This window comes from Nicotiana tomentosiformis, chromosome 6 (genome assembly GCF_000390325.3).
Source record: "Nicotiana tomentosiformis chromosome 6, ASM39032v3, whole genome shotgun sequence".
Taxonomy (NCBI): Eukaryota; Viridiplantae; Streptophyta; class Magnoliopsida; order Solanales; family Solanaceae; genus Nicotiana; species Nicotiana tomentosiformis.
In genome coordinates this window covers 113,345,361-113,363,876 of record NC_090817.1, presented here as the reverse complement: position 1 = coordinate 113,363,876, position 18,516 = coordinate 113,345,361, and the positions used below count along the sequence as shown (strand labels likewise).

General features: G+C 40.9%; 2 protein-coding genes across 2 annotated transcripts; both read left to right on the top strand.

Annotated features, from left to right (window-relative positions):
- Positions 1–8,322: 8,322 nt before the first annotated feature.
- Positions 8,323–8,915, top strand: LOC138894996 (uncharacterized; the record flags this gene model as incomplete). The annotated part of the gene is made up of 1 exon (XM_070179694.1): positions 8,323–8,915. A coding segment is annotated over exon 1 (576 nt), but the record flags the coding sequence as incomplete, so codon positions are not given.
- An 8,043-nt stretch (positions 8,916–16,958) lies between these two features.
- LOC104094243 (mitogen-activated protein kinase kinase kinase 20-like) lies at positions 16,959–18,021 on the top strand. The gene has a single exon (XM_009600145.3). It carries the CDS (start codon positions 16,959–16,961, stop codon positions 17,952–17,954), a length of 996 nt encoding a protein of 331 aa, XP_009598440.1. The 3' UTR covers positions 17,955–18,021.
- The last annotated feature ends 495 nt before the right edge of the window (positions 18,022–18,516 follow it).

The window sequence follows — 18,516 nt, the reverse complement described above, 5'->3', positions numbered from 1 at the left end:
TCCAAAAATATTTTTTATAGTCCCACAGTTGAGTTTTTATTTATTTATTTATATTCTTTTATGGAGTCAAAATCCGAGAAATCGAAATTTTTGTGTGTCAATAATATGTTTGATCAAGGCCTAACTCCGTGTCTGGTTAGATAGGTATACCATGAGTGGGGAAAGAGGTAGGTCTGAAAAGAGGCCCAGATCAGAAGGGATACCAGATTTTCTGATTGTCGATCAGATACCACAGTTGTTGTGGGATTGGTGTAGAGATTTTAAGGAATATGAGCAGAACCAGATAAAGAAATACTTGGGACATTTGGTTCACATGATTACGATAAAGCCCAGGAGGGATGTGATTAAAGCTTTGATTCCGCATTGGGATCCTGAAAATAATGTGTTCCGTTTTACCGACTGTGAAATGACTCCGACCTTGGAGAAAATCTCCCATTTCCAGGGGTGGGGCCGCAATCTTCGCCGCCAAAGGCCCATAGTACCAAAAAATATGAATGAGGGTAGGTTTCTGAAGCTTTTGAACATAAATTACGGACAATATGAAGGTTTAGGAGGCAAATAGGTTAAGTTGGGCCTTTTGTTTCAGTTGTATGGCCTAGAATGCAATTTCGAAAGGAATGTGGGAAAATTGAAATCAAAGGAAGATAAGGAAACATGGAAGATACATAGAAGGTTTGCATTTATGGTCACTTTTTTGGGGCGTGTAGTTTTCCCGGAAAGAGAGGGACGCATTGACATCCGCTTGGCAGGTGTAGTTGAGGCTCTGACCTCAGAAGGGAGTGATTATACTTTGGATCCTATGATTCTTTCTTGTATTTTTCGTGCTTTAACTAGATGTAAAATGGGCGCGCGAAACTTTGATGGTTGCAACATTTTGTTACAAATATGGTTTTTGGAGCATTTCTATCGTCATCCTACGATCACTAATTTTAGTGAGCTATGGCCCAATCATACTTATGATCACCAGAAAAGAATTGATAAATGTGACTTACCAGAGGGGATTGGCGCCTGGAAAGAACTACTTCTTACTCTATCTGCCAAACGGATCAATTGGAACTACGATTGGTTCTCCTCCAAAGAGGTCATTTGTGAGTCTGCATACCACTCTTATTTAGTACTCATAGGATTGGATGGTGTTCAGTTTTATGCTCCTCTTCGGGTAATGCACCAATTTGCATGACTACAGGAGGTGCCACCAACACGAGATATGAACAAGTTCTGTTATGATTTTGGTAAAGATCAACATCATGACGAAGAAGAAATTATGAAAATTTGGTATGCAAGTAAAGTCTCGGAGTTGAATGATATGGTAGAAGACCGAGATCATGGAGAGGTGATCCCTGAATATATTACCTGGTTTCATAATCCTTCGTTTCTTAGAGATAGGCTTGAAGGATCCAACAGGAGGAGAAACGATCAAAGAGCTATAGAAAGGTTAAAAGAGGAATTGGAGCATTCCCGGATGACCATATCTAAACAACAAGCCCAACTGCAAGCCGGAGTCGCTCAAGATTCGTTTAAATATTGAGAAAGATTATCAATCGGCCTTACGGGGCATGGATAAAGATCTAAAGCATGCTAAAAATGAGGCGGCCCGCTTAGAAGAAGAATTGGCAAGCACTATTGGTTTAGTTAGAAGAGTTGAGGCAAATAAAAATGCTGAAATGCATAAGCTGCAAGAAGACTTGAGTATCATTGAAGAGGATGCGCACCAACAACAATTGGAGTTTGATCAACAGAGAGAGTAGTTTGCAAGAGAAAGGGCCCATTCGATACGTTCAAAGGGTCAGTTTCTTGCACAATTGGAAGAAACGAAAAGTCATCAACACGCAGATTTTGAGGTAGAGCGGCGTCAGTGGATGATTGAGAGAGCTGTGCTAAACCACCGGATTGAAGAATATGAGGGACGCGAGACTGAGATGGGTAACGCCCTCAACACTACCCAGATATGGTTGCAGAATTGTCACATGAATATGGGGCAAGCTAGAGAGCAAGTACTTCAATTGGCAGAGAAAGCAGCATATATCCATGATGATCATCGTCATCTAAACAATGAGAAAGTTGGTCAACAGGAACGTGCCCTCGTTCCACAATTGCCGGGAGTGTTTCAGAATTTGTACGAGATGTTGGGGGGAGAGTGGAGGCCAAGGGATGCAGACCATTGATGATTTCAGTTTAATAAAGAATGCCATTGAAGATTAAAGTTTTAGTGCAGTCAATTAGTTTTTAGTTTCATTTTGCATTTGTCGTATTTTTAATTTTATATTTGTCGCATTTTCAGTCATATTTATGTCTTTAGAGTCAAAAAAAAATAAAAAATGTTATTATTCCCCCCTGAACTACGTAATGATCTGATTCATGCGGCGACATGATACGTAGGCAACCCACAAAAAGGTTCGATCAAAATATTTTTCAATGATTCTAAGATAGGGATCAAAATGAGGCGTGAGTGAAAATATATATATATATATATAAATAAATAAAAAAAATAAATAAATAATAAATAATAAGAGCGTCAATAAGAAGCTACCCCATAAGTCGGAATGAAACATGAAGCCTCCAAAAGCATGTTAGAAATAGTGACAATGATAGGAGCATGGCACATTATGTGTGATTCATATCTATAAAATGCTTAACCCTAACACGTTTGCTGTCTCTTATTTAGTAAGCTTAAGGTGGTTGGTTTGTGGTGAAACTGGCAACACACCATTACTTCACTAGATCTAAGGGAGCGGTAGTAATGGCCAACGATGATGAGATCGAGTTGATCAGTGATGACCCCCAGGGTCAATCAGTTGAACAGGAGTTGGAGGAAATAAGAAAATTGAGACAGCAATTGTCTGATGTGTATCAAGCTTGGGTGTCTGGTCAGCCTCCACCCCGTGGTCCCTCAGAGGGAACTTCCACTGCACCCCTGGCTACTCAACCACCACCCCATGCAACGAGCGACCACATCCTACCACCAGGGTATGTGCCAAACTACAGCCTCCACGTTGCTCCTGGTACCTCTAATGTGCGACCTCCAGTCGCACCGGTCAGGAACACTCCTCTAGTCGTGTCTGGCGCGCCGGCATACACAATCCCGCCTCCACATCCTGTGACGAGGCCAATCAACGAGCCACCATCTCATGCTTATGATGGCCAATACTACTCTCCAAACATGGCTTTCGGGGTCTCGGCTCCATATAATCAGACTCCTCAGTACGAGCCACCAGTGGAAAATGAAAAGCCTACCAAGACGGTTGAGTCGGATGAGATGGCCAGGAAAATGAAAAGTCTTGAACAGAACATAAAGTACATACAAGGATTAAGGGGTCACAAAAGTGTTTCGTTCAGTGATTTATGCATGTTCCCTCACATCCATTTGCCACCAGGGTTCAAGACCCCAAAATTCGAGAAATATGATGGACACGGCAACCCTATCGCCCATTTGAAAAGGTACTGCAACCAACTGAGGGGTGCAGGTGGAAAAGAAGAATTACTGATGGCTTATTTTGGAGAAAGTCTTGTGGGGGTAGCCTCTGAATGGTTCATTGACCAAGATATCTCTCACTGGCATGTGTGGGACGACATGGCCCAAGCCTTCGTCAAACAATTTCAATACAACATAGATATTGCGCCGAATCGTAATTCCCTGTCCAATATGAAGAAAAAGCCGACTGAAAGCTTTAGGGAGTATGCAATCAAGTGGAGGGAGCAAGCAGCTAGAGTTAAGCCACCCATGGATAACCACGAGTTGATCACTGTTTTTCTGGAGGCCCAAGAGCCTGAATACTTTTAGAACATGATGTCCGCAATGGGTAGACCTTTTGCAGAAGCGATCAAAATAGGAGAAATGGTCGAAAATGGCCTCAAGACTGGCAGAATTGTAAGTCAAGCTGCTCTCAAAGCCACCACCCAAGCTATCCAAAATGGGTCGGGAAGTTTGGCAAATAGGAAGAAGAGAGATGAAGGGTCCATGATGACTTCGGGATCCAGGGAAGTTCAAAGAGGGGCATCGCATCCTTATGTGCAAATTCAGCAGGGGCAATCCAGCTACCCTCAACATTACTATCCCCCGCCAATTCCTCAGTACTCTTTGGGACCGCCACAATATACAGTGTTTAATGCTCAATCATATGCTTATCCTCCCAATCAACAGGTACGGGCACCAGCTCCAAGATTACCCCGACCTCAGCAGCAAAATTTTCGGGCACCCTAGAACGCTCGTCCTAGGCAGGATTATGGTCGAGAGCAGAGGCCAGTGGAAAAATTTACTCCATTGGCGGAATCATACTCTAGTCTGTTCCAGAAGTTGAAGCAGATAGGCATGATTGGACCCATCGCTCCCCACCATATGCATCCCGATTCACATGGATTTCAAGCAAACGCTAGATGTGAATATCATTCAGGTGCTCCGGGGCATAGCACTGATGATTGTTGGACCCTGAAAAGAGCCGTAGAAAGACTCATTGTTGAAAAATTGATTGTAGTCACGAATGGTGAGGACCCTCCTAATGTGACCAATAACCCGTTACCAGTACACAATGATGTTCATTTTGTGGGAATGATTGGCCGAGATCATGAATACAAGCCGGTTGGTCGAGCAGAAATAACAGTGGTAACGATTCAAGAGGGAACCAAACTGGAAGTAAATCCAAGCCTAGATGCACCGTTGATTGTGAAAGGTGCCCAGAGCTCAGAAGGGGCAATTTTATTTGTTCCAAAAATCTCGAGGTTGGAGGTTCGCTCCAATGCTCCAAGCCCAAAGTTATACGTCCTTAGAGGTCACCCCATCACAAAGGAGAATCAGGGCGGTACGACGGGTATAATAGAGCCGATCATAATTAAGCCTGCCACACAACCCCGTATAACAAATACGAAAACCATCCCTTGGAACTACAACAAAACTGTAGTAACCTACAAAGGTAAGGAAATCATAGAAGAAGTGGGGGAAACTGGAGGTTTGACTCGATCAGGAAGGTGTTACTCTCCAGAAGAGTTGAGGAAGGCTAAGCAAATCAGAGAAGGCCAAATGCCAATAAATAAACTGGTCACTGAAGAAGAGGCGGAGGAGTTTTTGAAAAAGATGAAAGTTCAGGATTACTCAATCATTGACCAGCTGAGAAAGACTCCTGCCCAAATCTCTCTGTTATCTCTGCTTATACACTCAGGAGAGCACGCCCGTGTACTAATCAAAATCCTGAACGAGGCACATGTCTCAGAGAATACCACTGTGAATCAATTAGAGAAGATGGCCAATAGATTTTTTGAGGTGAACAGAATTTCCTTTACTGATGATAAACTTCCTGAGGAGGGAGCCGGTCACAATAGGGCTTTGCACTTGACTGTCAAATGCGAGGGGCATTATGTGAAGCGAGTCATGGTTGATGGAGGCTCGAGTGTAGATATATGCCCTCTCTCTACCTTGCAAAGCATGAAGATCAATACAGACAGGATCCGACCCAGCAATGTTCTCATCCGGGCTTTTGATGGCTCAGCGAGGGATACCATTGGAGAGATCGACCTCACCATGACGATTGGGCCTGTTGATTTTGAAATTGTCTTCCAAGTATTGGACATGAAAACTTCTTATAACTTTCTTCTTGGAAGGCCATGGATCCATACGGCCCGAGCTGTGCCATCCACCTTGCATCAGATGCTCAAATTTGAGCACAACAGGCAAGAAATTATTGTTCACGGAGAAGACGAGTCATCTATTTATAAAGACCCGTTAATCCCATGTATTGAGGCCAAGGAAGGATGTGAGTCCATTGTCTATTAGGCTTTCGAAGTGGTTGTTGTGGACCATGTTGAGGAAGGAAAACCCATTCTACATCCGCGTCTCTCTGCCACATCTGTAATGGTGGCTGCACTTATGATGAGACAAGGTTATGAGGCAGGAAAAGGTTTGGGGGCATCATTGCAAGGAATTTCAGAACCCATTTCTCCGTTCAGTAACAGGGGTACTTTTGGTTTAGGCTTCAGGCCAACACAAGCAGACAAAGACAAAACCAAGCACTGCAAAAAGCACGGGTGGGTCTTGCAGCAACCTATCCCTCACATTTTCTACACTTTTGTCAAGCCACGATTCAAACATGGTCAAAATTCCGCGGCGCATGCAAACATTGATGAAATTTGCCATGACCTCAGGCAGATGTTTTCTGAAGTGAACATGATCCAGGCGGGTGAAGGCACTAGTCGTGCCGATATGCAACTAATTGGCCCAGAAACCATGCTCAATAACTGGGAAGCAACTCCTCTCCCCACAAGGAAGGAGTTTTGGTAGTTGACTTTTGCAGCTTCTTTTTTTTGTACTTTGGGTTACTTTCAGGGTTGTAATCCGAATATCTTAGTATGATTGTTTTATTTTGACGTTAACCCTTCTATCCTTTCAAATTCAATGAAATGCAGTTCAGTTTCGTATTAAATTTTGTATATTTTCCTTTTCCTAATTCCTGCCATTTTATTTCCATTTCAGTTTTGTTAATGCCGGCTTTAATAACATGACATGCATGCGGAATTCACGCCCAGATCTCAAAAGGCTGTCTAATTTCGAAATAACGCATCAAGAGGTCGAATATGATGAAGATAAGGTTTTTGATGAAATAAAAAGAGAGTTGGAACAATTTGAAAACAAGCCTAGGCCCAACCTCAATGAAACTGAGCCAATTAATATCGGAGGTCATGAAGAAGTCAGAGAAACAAAGATAAGCATTCACACTGAACAAAAAACCAGAGATGCCTTGATTCAACTTTTATTTGAGTATAGAGATGTGTTTGCCTGGTCTTATGATGATATGCCTGGTTTAAGCGTCGATTTAGTGGTTCATAAACTTCCCACGTATCCTGATTTTCCACCAGTCCAACAGAAGCAGCAAAAATTTAAAACGGACATGAGTGATAAAATCAAAGAGGAAATAATGAAGCAATTGAGCGCCAATGTTGTCAGAGCCGTACGATACACCACTTGGGTGGCAAATGTTGTGCCCGTGCCAAAGAAAGATGGAAAAACTAGAGTCTGTGTTGACTACAGAGACTTGAACAAAGCAAGTCCGAAGGATAATTTTCCTTTGCCGAACATCCACATTCTTGTAGATAATTGCGCAAAGCATGAGATACAGTCGTTCGTGGATTGCTATGCTGGGTACCACCAGATTCTGATGGATGAGGGTGATGCAGAAAAGACCTCTTTCACCACTCCATGGGGTACCTATTGTTACAGGGTCATGCCATTCGGTTTAAAGAATGCAGGGGCAACTTACATGAGGGACATGACCACCATTTTTCACGACATGATGCACAAAGAGATTGAAGTATATGTCGATGATGCCATCATAAAATCAAAGACACAGGCTGACCACGTGAATGATTTGAAAAAGTTCTTCAAACGGCTTCGAAGGTATGACCTTAAGCTCAATCCAGCCAAATGTGCGTTTGGGGTTCCATCTGGGAAACTCCTCGATTTTATAGTCAGTCGGAGAGGCATCGAATTGGATCCATCAAAGATAAAGTCCATTCGAGATCTGCCACCCCCGAAGAACAAAAAGGAGGTCATGAGTTTGCTCGAAAGGTTGAACTACATCAGTAGGTTCATTGCTCAGCTCACAACCACGTGCGAGCCCATCTTTAAGTTGCTGAAAAAGGATGCTGCAATCAAGTGGACATACGATTGCCAAAATGCTTTTGACAGGATCAAAGATTATCTATCAAAACCCCCTGTACTGGTCCCACCTGAACCTGGTAGGCCTTTATTTTTATATCTATCGGTGATGGATAATTCTTTTGGATGCGTTCTGGGGAAACATGATGCGACAGGCAAAAAGGAACAAGCAATATATTATTTGAGCAAGAAGTTCACAAATTATGAGGTTAAGTACACCCTTTTAGAAAGGACATGTTGTGCTTTGACTTGGGTCGCTCAGAAGTTGAGACATTATCTTTTGGCCTATACTACTTACCTCATATCCAGAATGGATCCTCTGAAGTATATTTTCCAAAAGCCAATGCCCACCGGCAGGCTCGCAAAATGGCAAATCCTGCTCACAGAGTTCGACATCGTCTATGTCACTCGCACTGCGATGAAAGCACAAGCTTTGGCCGATCATTTGGCAGAGAATCCAGTTGATGATGAGTACAAGCCACTTACCACATACTTCCCAGACAAAGAGGTCAACTCAATAGAGGAAGTAGTTCCAGATGACAACCCTCTATGGAAAATGTATTTTGATGGAGCTGTCAATATCAAAGGAGTTGGGATCGGGGCAATCCTCATCTCACCTATTGGACAGTATTACCCTACAACATCCCGACTTTGGTTCTTCTGTACCAATAATACGGCAGAATACGAAGCATGTATCATGGGTTTGAAAATGGCCCTCGATCTGGATGTGCATGAACTATTGGTTATGGGAGATTCTGACTTGCTTATCCGGCAAGCCCAAGGTGAATGGGAGACTCGAGACATCAAGCTTATTCCATACAGACAATGTGTACAAGATTTGAGCAAAAGATTCAAATCCATCGAGTTCAGGTACATTCCCAGGTTTCACAACGAGCTAGCCGATGCTTTGGCTACTTTAGCCTCGATGCTCCCTTATCCGGGAAACACCCATATCGATCCACTAGAAATCCAAGTTCGGAATCAACACGGTTACTGTAATACAATTGAGACAGAACCAGATGGTGAACCATGGTATCATGACATAAAACGATTCCTGAAAACGAGAAAATACCCAGAGCACGCCAAGGGAGATCAAAAAAGAACTATAAGGAGGCTCGCCAGCGGTTTCTTCCTGAGTAGGGAAATTTTGTACAAAAGGACCCTAGATTTGAACTTGTTGAGATGCGTAGATGCAACAGAAGCTGAGCGGATCATGAGTGAAGTGCATTCGGGGGTATGCGGACCTCACATGAATGGATATGTTTTGGCGAAGAAGATTCTGCGGGCAGGGTATTATTGGCTTACAATGGAGCGAGATTGCTTCAGTTTTGTTCGCAAGTGTCACCAATGCCAAATTCATGGTGACCTGATTCACTCGCCACCTTCAGAGTTGCATCCCATGTCCTCTCCTTGGCCTTTCGTTGCTTGGGGAATGGATGTTATTGGGCCAATTGAGCCAAAGGCTTCAAATGGGCATAGATTCATTTTGGTTGCAATTGATTACTTCACCAAGTGGGTGGAAGCCGTCACTTTCAAAGCAGTCACCAAGAAAGCAGTGGTAGACTTTGTTCATTCCAACATCATCTACCGCTTTGGTATCCCAAATACCATTATCACTGACAATGCAGCCAATCTCAATAGTCATTTGATGAAGGAGGTATGCGAGCAATTTAAAATTATGCATCGCCATTCTACCCCTTACCGGCCAAAAGCCAATGGAGCCGTTGAAGCGGCGAACAAGAACATCAAGAAGATTCTTAGGAAAATGATCCAAGGCTCGAGACAATGGCATGAAAAGTTGACTTTTGCTCTTCTGGGATACCGCACGACTGCTCGCACATCGGTTGGTGCAACTCCTTATCTGTTGGTATATGGGACAGAAGCTGTAATACCGGCTGAAGTCGAAATTCCCTCTCTTCGGATCATTGTGGAGTCGGAGATTGAAGATGCAGAATGGGTAAAGACCCGATTAGAACAACTAATGTTGATTGATGAGAAACGGCTAGCAGCAGTGTGCTTTGGCCAGTTATACCAGCAAAGAATGGCACGCGCTTACAACAAGAAAGTGCGTCCAAGGTACTTTGAGGTAGGCCAACTCGTCCTGAAACGCGTTCTTCCACACCAAGTAGAAGCTAAAGGAAAGTTCGCCCCAAACTGGAAAGGACCGTACATCATCAAGAAAGTGTTACCAAAAGGGGCCTTGCACTTGTTAGATGAAGAAGGACGGGTACCAGATATGACTATTAATGCAGATGCAGTCAAAAGATATTATGTATGATATATACCCACTATGAAACTTTCGCGCATGATTTTCTTAGATCGAGATGACGAAGGCTACCATTGCTCGCTATTCCAAGAAAGTGTCACCCTTTTGTTACCCCTTTTAAGTTGTATTTTTCTTCTTCCTTTATTTTTCACTTTTTGGAACATGTGTACTTAAAAAAAAAAAGAGCAAATTTTCTGAGTCATTGAACTACGTCCGACCTGATTTCGAAAGGATACGTAGGCAGCCTTATTCTGGGCTCGGTCCCATTGCAACAAAAATCCATATTCCTAATATTCCAAAACTGGGGCAGAAGTTTGTTTTTATCTTACAGTTTTTTCCTGTAGAAACAGTTCCAAAGGTTGTAATTCAGTTCAAGGTTCCTTTCACCTTTTCCTGTTAAGAACTTCTGATCGATCTTTGAGAATACTTGAAATCCCCATGCCAGGGGCATCAGCCAACCTTCCTGTGTGTCGTATCTTAGTAAAAAAAAAAAAAAGAAGAAATGAGAGAGTCTTATCGGTGAAAACCCGTATGGGCACTGTAAGGCGCCAGTGATTAGAGACATGAGAGAGGTCAGTTAGTGAAAACCCGCAAAGGGTGCTACTAGCCGAATGAGGGTCTTCCACGCTCCGACATGAGCACAACTAAGACAGTTTCAAGATGAACATTTGTGACGTATTTTGAGAATTAGACAGCTCAGACAGATCAGGCGTCCAGTCAAAAATGCATGTCATGATTCATTGAAGTCGGCACATATCTCCAGATAAGTCTCCTTATTTCTCTCCCCGAAAGGGACACCTTTTATTTAGACACAATTCCTTTTTCATTTCCAATTGCTCTTCTGTTCTTTTCCATAATTTTTCCTAGATTCCCTTCCGGTCTAATCTTGCATCAAAAGCAAAGCAAAACTGGCTGCAAAACTGGCTACAGTTTCCCCGTAATACCGAGCATAATTTGGAGCATATACGGCATTGACGAAGGCAGGAGTCCATATGTGATCTCTTTAGATAAGGCAGACAAAGTGTCTCAAAGAAACTGAAAAGGCTGCCTAAGCAAGACTCGCTTCATGGGAAAAGTTGATAAGCACTACAGACAGAAATTGGTTCTAGGTGAAAAACAACTAAGTTTGATTTTAAAGGAAAATTGCCTTAGGGACAAGGATTAGCGGTACCATGGACATCCAGTTATGAAACAGCCAGGGGCAACGTCAGAAAGACAATGTCTCTAGAAAGTGATACAGAGTATTCGGGAACCTCGGTATCACACTGACAAAATCAGTTCTTCGACAGCGGAGGGGTGAATTCAAACTATTAAGGGCATTAAGGCCACAAAACGACCACCACTTTAAAAACTCACGAATCTTTTTTTTGTTTGAAGCAGGATCAAAGTAGTGCAGAATGGAGATTCTTAAAGGACGAATGTCACCAAAGTTAGGTTTCGTCAAGATCTCCACTTTCCTTTATTTGCAGCATGCATCACTACTGTTCATACCTCCAATTTTTGTAGCTTAACCCAGGTAGAACCATTTTCACTTAGGGGGATCCAGTTCATAGTTTCGGGTAGAAGTACTCTTCGCTCAGGATGTTTTACGTAGTTTAACCCAGGTAGAACCTTTTTCGCCTAGGGGGATCCAGCTCATAGTTCAGGGTAGAAGTACTCTTCGCTCAGGTTACTTTTCGTAGCTTAACTCAGGTAGAACCTTTTCGCCTAGGGGGATCCAGTTCATAGTTCCGGGTAGAAGTAATCTTCGCTCAGGATATTTTACGTAGCTTAACTCAGGTAGAACCATTTCGCCTAGGGGAATCCAGCTCATAGTTCTGGGTAGAAGTACTCTTCGCTCAGGTTACTTTTCGTAGCTTAACCCAGGTAGAACCTTTTCACTTAGGGGGATCCAGTTCATAGTTCCGGGTAGAAGTACTCTTCGTTCAGGATGTTTTACGTAGTTTAATCTAGGTAGAACCTTTTTCGCCTAGGGGGATCCAGTTCATAGTTCCGGGTAGAAGTACTCTTCGCTCAGGTTTCTTTTCGTAGTTTAACCCAGGTAGAACCTTTTCGCCTAGGGGGATCCAGTTCATAGTTCCGGGTAGAAGTACTCTTCGCCCAGGTTGTTTTTCGTAGCTTAACCCAGGTAGAACCTTTTCGCCTAGGGGATCCAGTTCATAGTTCCGGGTAGAAGTACTCTTCGCCCATGTTTGCATAATTTGGTTTAATCCGGGTAGAAGTACTCTTTGTCCAGTCTTGTTTTTCATAGTTTAACCCAGGTAGAACTTTTTCGCCAAGGGGATTCAACATTCTTTTTCTCAGTAATATGGGGCATCAACTCTTCTTGGTTACATTTCCTTTTCAGTAATATAGGGCGTCAACCCTTAGTTACATTTCCTTTTCAGTAATACAGTGCGCCAACCCCTGGTTATATTTTTCTTTTTAGTAATACAGGGCGCCAACCCCTGGTTACATTTGCTTTTCAGTAATACAGGGCGCCAACCCCTGGTTACATTTCCTTCTCAGTTCTACAGGGCACCAATCCCTGGTTATATTTCCTTTTCAGTAATACAGGGCACCAACCCCTGGTTACATTTCTTTTTCAGTATAGGGTACACCAATCCCCGATATCCTTACTAGTATAGGCTACACCAATCCCTAGCTGTGTTATCCAACATAGGATACTTCATTCCCTAGTTGATTTGAGCTTAAATGTATGGTACACCACTCCCTAATATCATTGCCAATATAGGGTATCCCATTACCTTGCCGCATTTTCCCAACATAAGGTACACCAATACTTAGTTGAGACATTCTTTTGGGATCATGACCTTTTCAGGATACACCATTCCCGTTTTTATTTATTTATTTGCTTTAAATAAAGAAGTAGTTTAGAATTTTGTTACAATAACTCACGAAATTTTCCTAGTGAAAACTGGGGCAGAAAAATTTCGTTTGTTTGTTTGTTATGATGTCTGAGCAGGTTTTACCTCGAGGCACAAGGTTCGAGATGAACAAAAGAAAAAGTCTCAATCCAAAATAAAGAAAAGAAAAGGAAAAGAAAGGGAATCCACATGCAGAAGCAGATGGAAAGGATACGGACTATTCAAGACATGACTGAAGTTACGAGCTTCATATTTTTCCGTTTTGCTCAGAAGAAGCCGTAGAAGAATGAACTAGCACTTATAGCTAGCAAGCATCAAGGTTCAGATCAGAGTTTGCATGAACAACCAGTCAAGATTCAAAATCAAGCTTCAAAAGACTTATAGATAGGAATCTTGTAACTCATAGTTGATAGGCTTGTTTAGTTTCTTTCAATTTTGATGTAATAGCAAGACCACAGACCGGAGCCTCGACGGAACCTCACTCGACTCTCCAACTCATCATTCCATCACTTTCCTGGAACTACACGCGTTCGGATTCTCTTATAACCCGGGGATATGTAGGCTGTCCAAAACCAGGACTCGGTTGCCCATTTTTCTTTAATTTTCTTCCTCTTTTGAATAACGATATGGTCAAAACTTAGTCACACGGCTCACTTTATCTTTGCCTGAAAACTTTTAATGTTTCCAATCAAAGAGGGGCATGCTGTGAGCACCTAATTTTTTACCGTGCTTGAATATTTCCCGCTCTCATCTTCCCACGCGTGTCCCCACTCTTTGTCCCCCACACTTTGTCCCCACTCCACTTTCTCTTGTCCCCCATGCTTGTCTCCCCACACTTTGCTCCCCATTCCACTCTCCATTGTTCCCCACTCCTTGTCCCCCATGCTTGTCCCCTATCATAAACCCCATACCCATTTTCAGATATTAAAAGACACACATAACACACACCAAAAAAAGGAGGAGATCTGAAAAAAGAAAGAGAAAACGCAGCAGCTGCTGTCCATCTTCTTGCTCAAAAACAACCTCAAAACAACTTCATCTTCCTCACTCAATAACCATGAAAACCAGCTGAAACTTCAGCCATTAAAACACCCCAAAACTCAGCAAGGATTAGCTAAATCGGGGCTCAAAATTCACCCCAAAATGACCTCAAAACACGCTCCAAAAACGAGCTGAAAACTGACCCCGAACCAGCCCAAAAAGCCACATGAAACTTCCAAAACGTAGCAGCTTAACACCCTCTAAACCCCTCCATACACCAGCTCTTAAAACCATCTTGAAATAGTCTCAAAGCAGGCCCAAAAACCAGTAAAAATACACCAAACTCTAGCTCAAAATCAGCCACTTCTCTAAAAAGTTTCGGCCGAGCTTTGAGGTTGCCGGTGAGGTTCCGTTCGAGGTCGACGGTGTTGGTTTCACATTCCATTCACTTAATAAGCGATTTGCTACACAAGTTCCCTTATCAATATATTGGAAGGTTTTGAGGTTCATTTTTAGCCTTATCTAGTCTCTTTTTAATGATTTCAAATGTTTATAATACTTGCTTTAATTGCAAGTTACTGATTTCTGCTTGGGCACACTGATCTTGAATTGCTCACTTGTTTTATTTTATCTGTGTCGTTTGGCTGCCTAATGCGTTGGAAGGTTGTTGTTTGCGCGACATGAGTTTTGTAGCATTTTGAATCTAGCTAATTTGTTGTAATACAGTAAATATTTTTGTGTTAGTAAACATCATATTCTCGTTTCTTGCTTGAGTTTAGTATGAGAAGTTGGTTGCTTTAATTTTGTCTCCTAGTATGAGTAAGTTATGATTGTGAGTATAAAATTTAGCATGATTCAATTTCTAAATGGATTGAAACTAGAATTGGGCCATAGATAAAGATTTGTAGGCCATGGAGAAGTGATTCTAAAATTGAGAATTGTTGGACTTTACACTTAAGTTATGATTTAAAGTAGTATGGTCCAAAATAGACTTTGTCCAACCCAATAATATCACAATCACATACCATCTCTCTCACAATAGTATTTGATTCATAAGTCATGGCCTCATAATAATCTCAAAGTTTAGGAAGAATAATGAACATCGTTGTAGTTGCTTTAGGCGCGCTTTTAATTTAGTTTATCGCGATTATGTATACGTTCGCGTGACATAATTGTGATTTTCAAAATTAAAATCGAAGTATGTGTTCGCGCAACTTTGACCAAAATAATCTTAATATAATAAAAATGATATTAATTGTGTACACGTACGCGTGACATGATTTTGGCACAATAAACAAAACAAATTCACACACGTGATTCGCTTCAAAAAAATTTCATATTTTAAAAGCGGATAGATAAAACATAGAAACCAATAAATCACAGTTTATCCAAAAAATAATATAAGTCAAATATAGTCAATAAAGCGACCGTGCTAGAACCATGGGACTCGGGGAATGCCTTACACCTTCTCCCCGTTCAACAGAATTTCTTATCCGGACTTTATTTTCACAGACCAATAATAAAAGAGTCAAATCTTCCTTTGATTAGGGATTCAAATAAAAGGTGACTTGGAACACCCAAAAATCAATTCCAAGTGGCGACTCTGTAAATAAAATAATCTATACTCAATTTTGTCACTTTAATTGGAAAAACCCTTTAATCCACCTCATATCTCTTTTGGGGGTAGAAAAGGGGTGTGACAATATCTACATAGCTCGGAATCACTCCTACAAGGCATAAAACACACAATTAGTGCAAAAACACTAGCGACTAAAGCTCAAATTCAATTAAAATACAGTAAATTAGAGTGTAATAAGCGACTAAAATACGTAATTATAGCCTATCATCAATATACAAATTATTAATTTAGAACCTAGTAACTTAAAATGGTTACAATATCGAATCCACAAGCTTCAAATTCTGACTCCGCTTCTGCCTAGAACCCTTGTTGTGAAGTGGCATTAATAGAAGAAGGTGGAACCGGAAGATTATGCAAAATGGGAGGAAATGTTTGTTCAAAGAGGAAATGCCCATATCTATTTTGATGGCTTGCATCCAACTGAAGCTGTGACTGTTGTGCTTGGTAACAGTTTTTTTGGACGAGGCGATGCGTAACGCCTAGGCAGAGGTATTGTATGTCTAATAATTTTTGGTAGCATAACTTGCATTCGAAGACTCGATAATTAAATATTGCAATGTTGTTTTTTTATTTTTGGTAGATTACTAAAAATTCGTTATTTGAAAGAAATATCTAAAATTAAAAATAAAGATTTATTAGCAATTACTAAATAAAATTTTCAAATCTCCTAAAGTATGATTCATACTTGTGCTTTAAAAGAAATTGTTGTTATTGATGATTTATGCATTACTATTCTATATATTTTAAGTAAAAGTCAAGAGGATAGTTAATGAGCTTTTGGATATAAAAACAAAAACAAAAAACTTATTCTTATTTATACATCACAAATGATGAGTAAAAACAAAGTATTTACAATATTAAACAAGTGTACGTTAGTTAGCAATTTCTGATGGAAAAATTAGGTAATTATCTCAAGAATAATCGTTGAATTCTGAGTTAAGAATATTTTACTTCTCGTAAGGTATAAAAATAGGAACTGAAAAAATATTCAGAATAGTCCTATTAATGAAAGAGAGTTGCTTTATTTCCTTTAATTGTTGCTCTTAAGTCTTCCTTAAAATAGAAATAACAAATTTCGTTAAATGACCTTGATTACTAATTAGTCTCATTTGAAACAAAATATCTGCATTTTTATTTGTGTATCCAGTGGTAAAAGGAGAACTTAATTAATTTATGTAGATGGATAATCTTACAAAGAAAAATGTTTACGAGTTATAATAGAGGATAAATTCTATTTTCTTATAAATTTTCTTCAAGATTTTCAACTTTAAAATAATTTATTAATTTAAACATTATTTTCTAGAATAATTTATGCAACAATAATATAAAATTGAAGTAATATATTAATATTTTGTACTACCATTTAGGAATAGGATTCGGAGTGACGGAATACGTGAAATTGGGAATGAATATAATAGGGCAAACGCAGACTAAATAGCCAAATAGGAAACAGAACTTTTAGGAAACCAAAATACTTACTACTACAAAAACTACACTGCGCAGCAGAGGCGAGAGACAGAGGATATTCACATAACATTCTTGGTAGTAACCTAGTTAGTTCTAATGGCGGAAGTAGAAGAAGAAGTAGAAGTTATGTGGAAGAGAGGGAGAACATTGGGGAAAGGAGGGTTTGGCTTTGTCTCCTTAGCTTCCACTGATAATACTGATAACGCTGGTACTGTTGATCATTGTCTAATTCCACCACTGATTGCGGTAAAATCTTGTATGTTCAGCCGTTCTGAATCGCTTCAATTAGAGAGAGAATTTCTCCGCATGTTTGAAGACTCTCCTCACATTATTCGCTCTTTCGGTGTTAAAGTTACGCTAGAAGACGGTGTACTCCTCTACAACTTATTGTTAGAATATGCTTCCGGTGGAAGCTTGGCTGATCGTTTGAATTGTTCCGGTAAAGGAATGCCAGAGGTTGAAGTTAAACAACACACCAAAAACGTCGTTTTAGGGCTTAGTCGCATTCACGGTGCGGGAATTATTCACTGCGACTTAAAGCCTCACAACATTCTACTTGTTACTGCTACTGATGATGATACAACAGAGATTGCCAAGATTGCTGATTTCGGGCTTGCTATGACTTTGGAACAGAGCTGGACACAAAAGCAGGGTTTGAGAGGAACTAAAAGGTACATGGCACCTGAATCCGTGCTTAAGCAGGAGTACGGTCCAGAGGCGGATATCTGGGCTCTTGGCTGCATTGTCTACGAGTTGATCACTGGGAAACCCCTCTGGGATTCATCCAATTCTGATGCAAAGGTTGATGATGTGTTACGCCGAATCAGGTCTGAGGAACCAAATTTTGAGAATGGGAAACTGTCAGCAGAGGCAAAAGATTTTGTGAGAAGTTGTCTGGTCAAGAATCCAAGCTCGCGTTGGACGGCGGACATGCTGTTGAATCATTCTTTTCTGAAATCAGTCAACAATGTCCAGCCTGCAACAAAGACGAGGAAGAAGCAAAGTGGTTACATGTCCTTTTTGCGCAGACCCCATCGAAAGACAGCATTCAAGACACAGCCACACATTCGCGATTTGATTATAGAACATTGATGAAATAATCAGAATGCACCTGCTGAATCTGAAGAAAGTAGAGAAGGAAACTCGTGAAAGGGTGCTAGCTAGCTGCTGACAATAGATAGATGATTCATAATAGAAAATTGATTTATTGTATATGTAACAGAACTACGTGTGGGCTTGATCCCCCTTTAGGATTTGTTAATTTGGGGTACGTAGGCAGCCTGCGACCAAGATGATCAGGTGCAGCCCCTTTTTAGTTAAAAAACAATACAATTAAAGTATGAATACTGTATATGTAAAGAACTACGTGTGGGCTTGATCCCTCTTTAGGATTTGTTTGGGGGTACGTAGGCAGCTTGTGATCAAGATGATCTCACGTGCAGCCCCTTTTTAGTCTCAGAAAACAAACAGTATCTATGCTTATAGTTAATCAACAATATTCCATACAAAGTAAAGGTTTCTTTGTAAGTGATTTTTGGCCATGGCTTAGTGGCACCAGTTTTGTAGTACATGCCTCAGTATATTGGTATTTGTTTGCTGATTGTTTTTGAAGCCAAAAATGGTTAATTCCTTTCTGAAGTCATGATCTTGTTGT

Excerpts from the sequence above, each read along its gene's own strand:
- LOC104094243 (XM_009600145.3), top strand. The coding sequence starts at position 16,959 with ATGGCGGAAGTAGAAGAAGAAGTAGAAGTTATGTGGAAGAGAGGGAGA.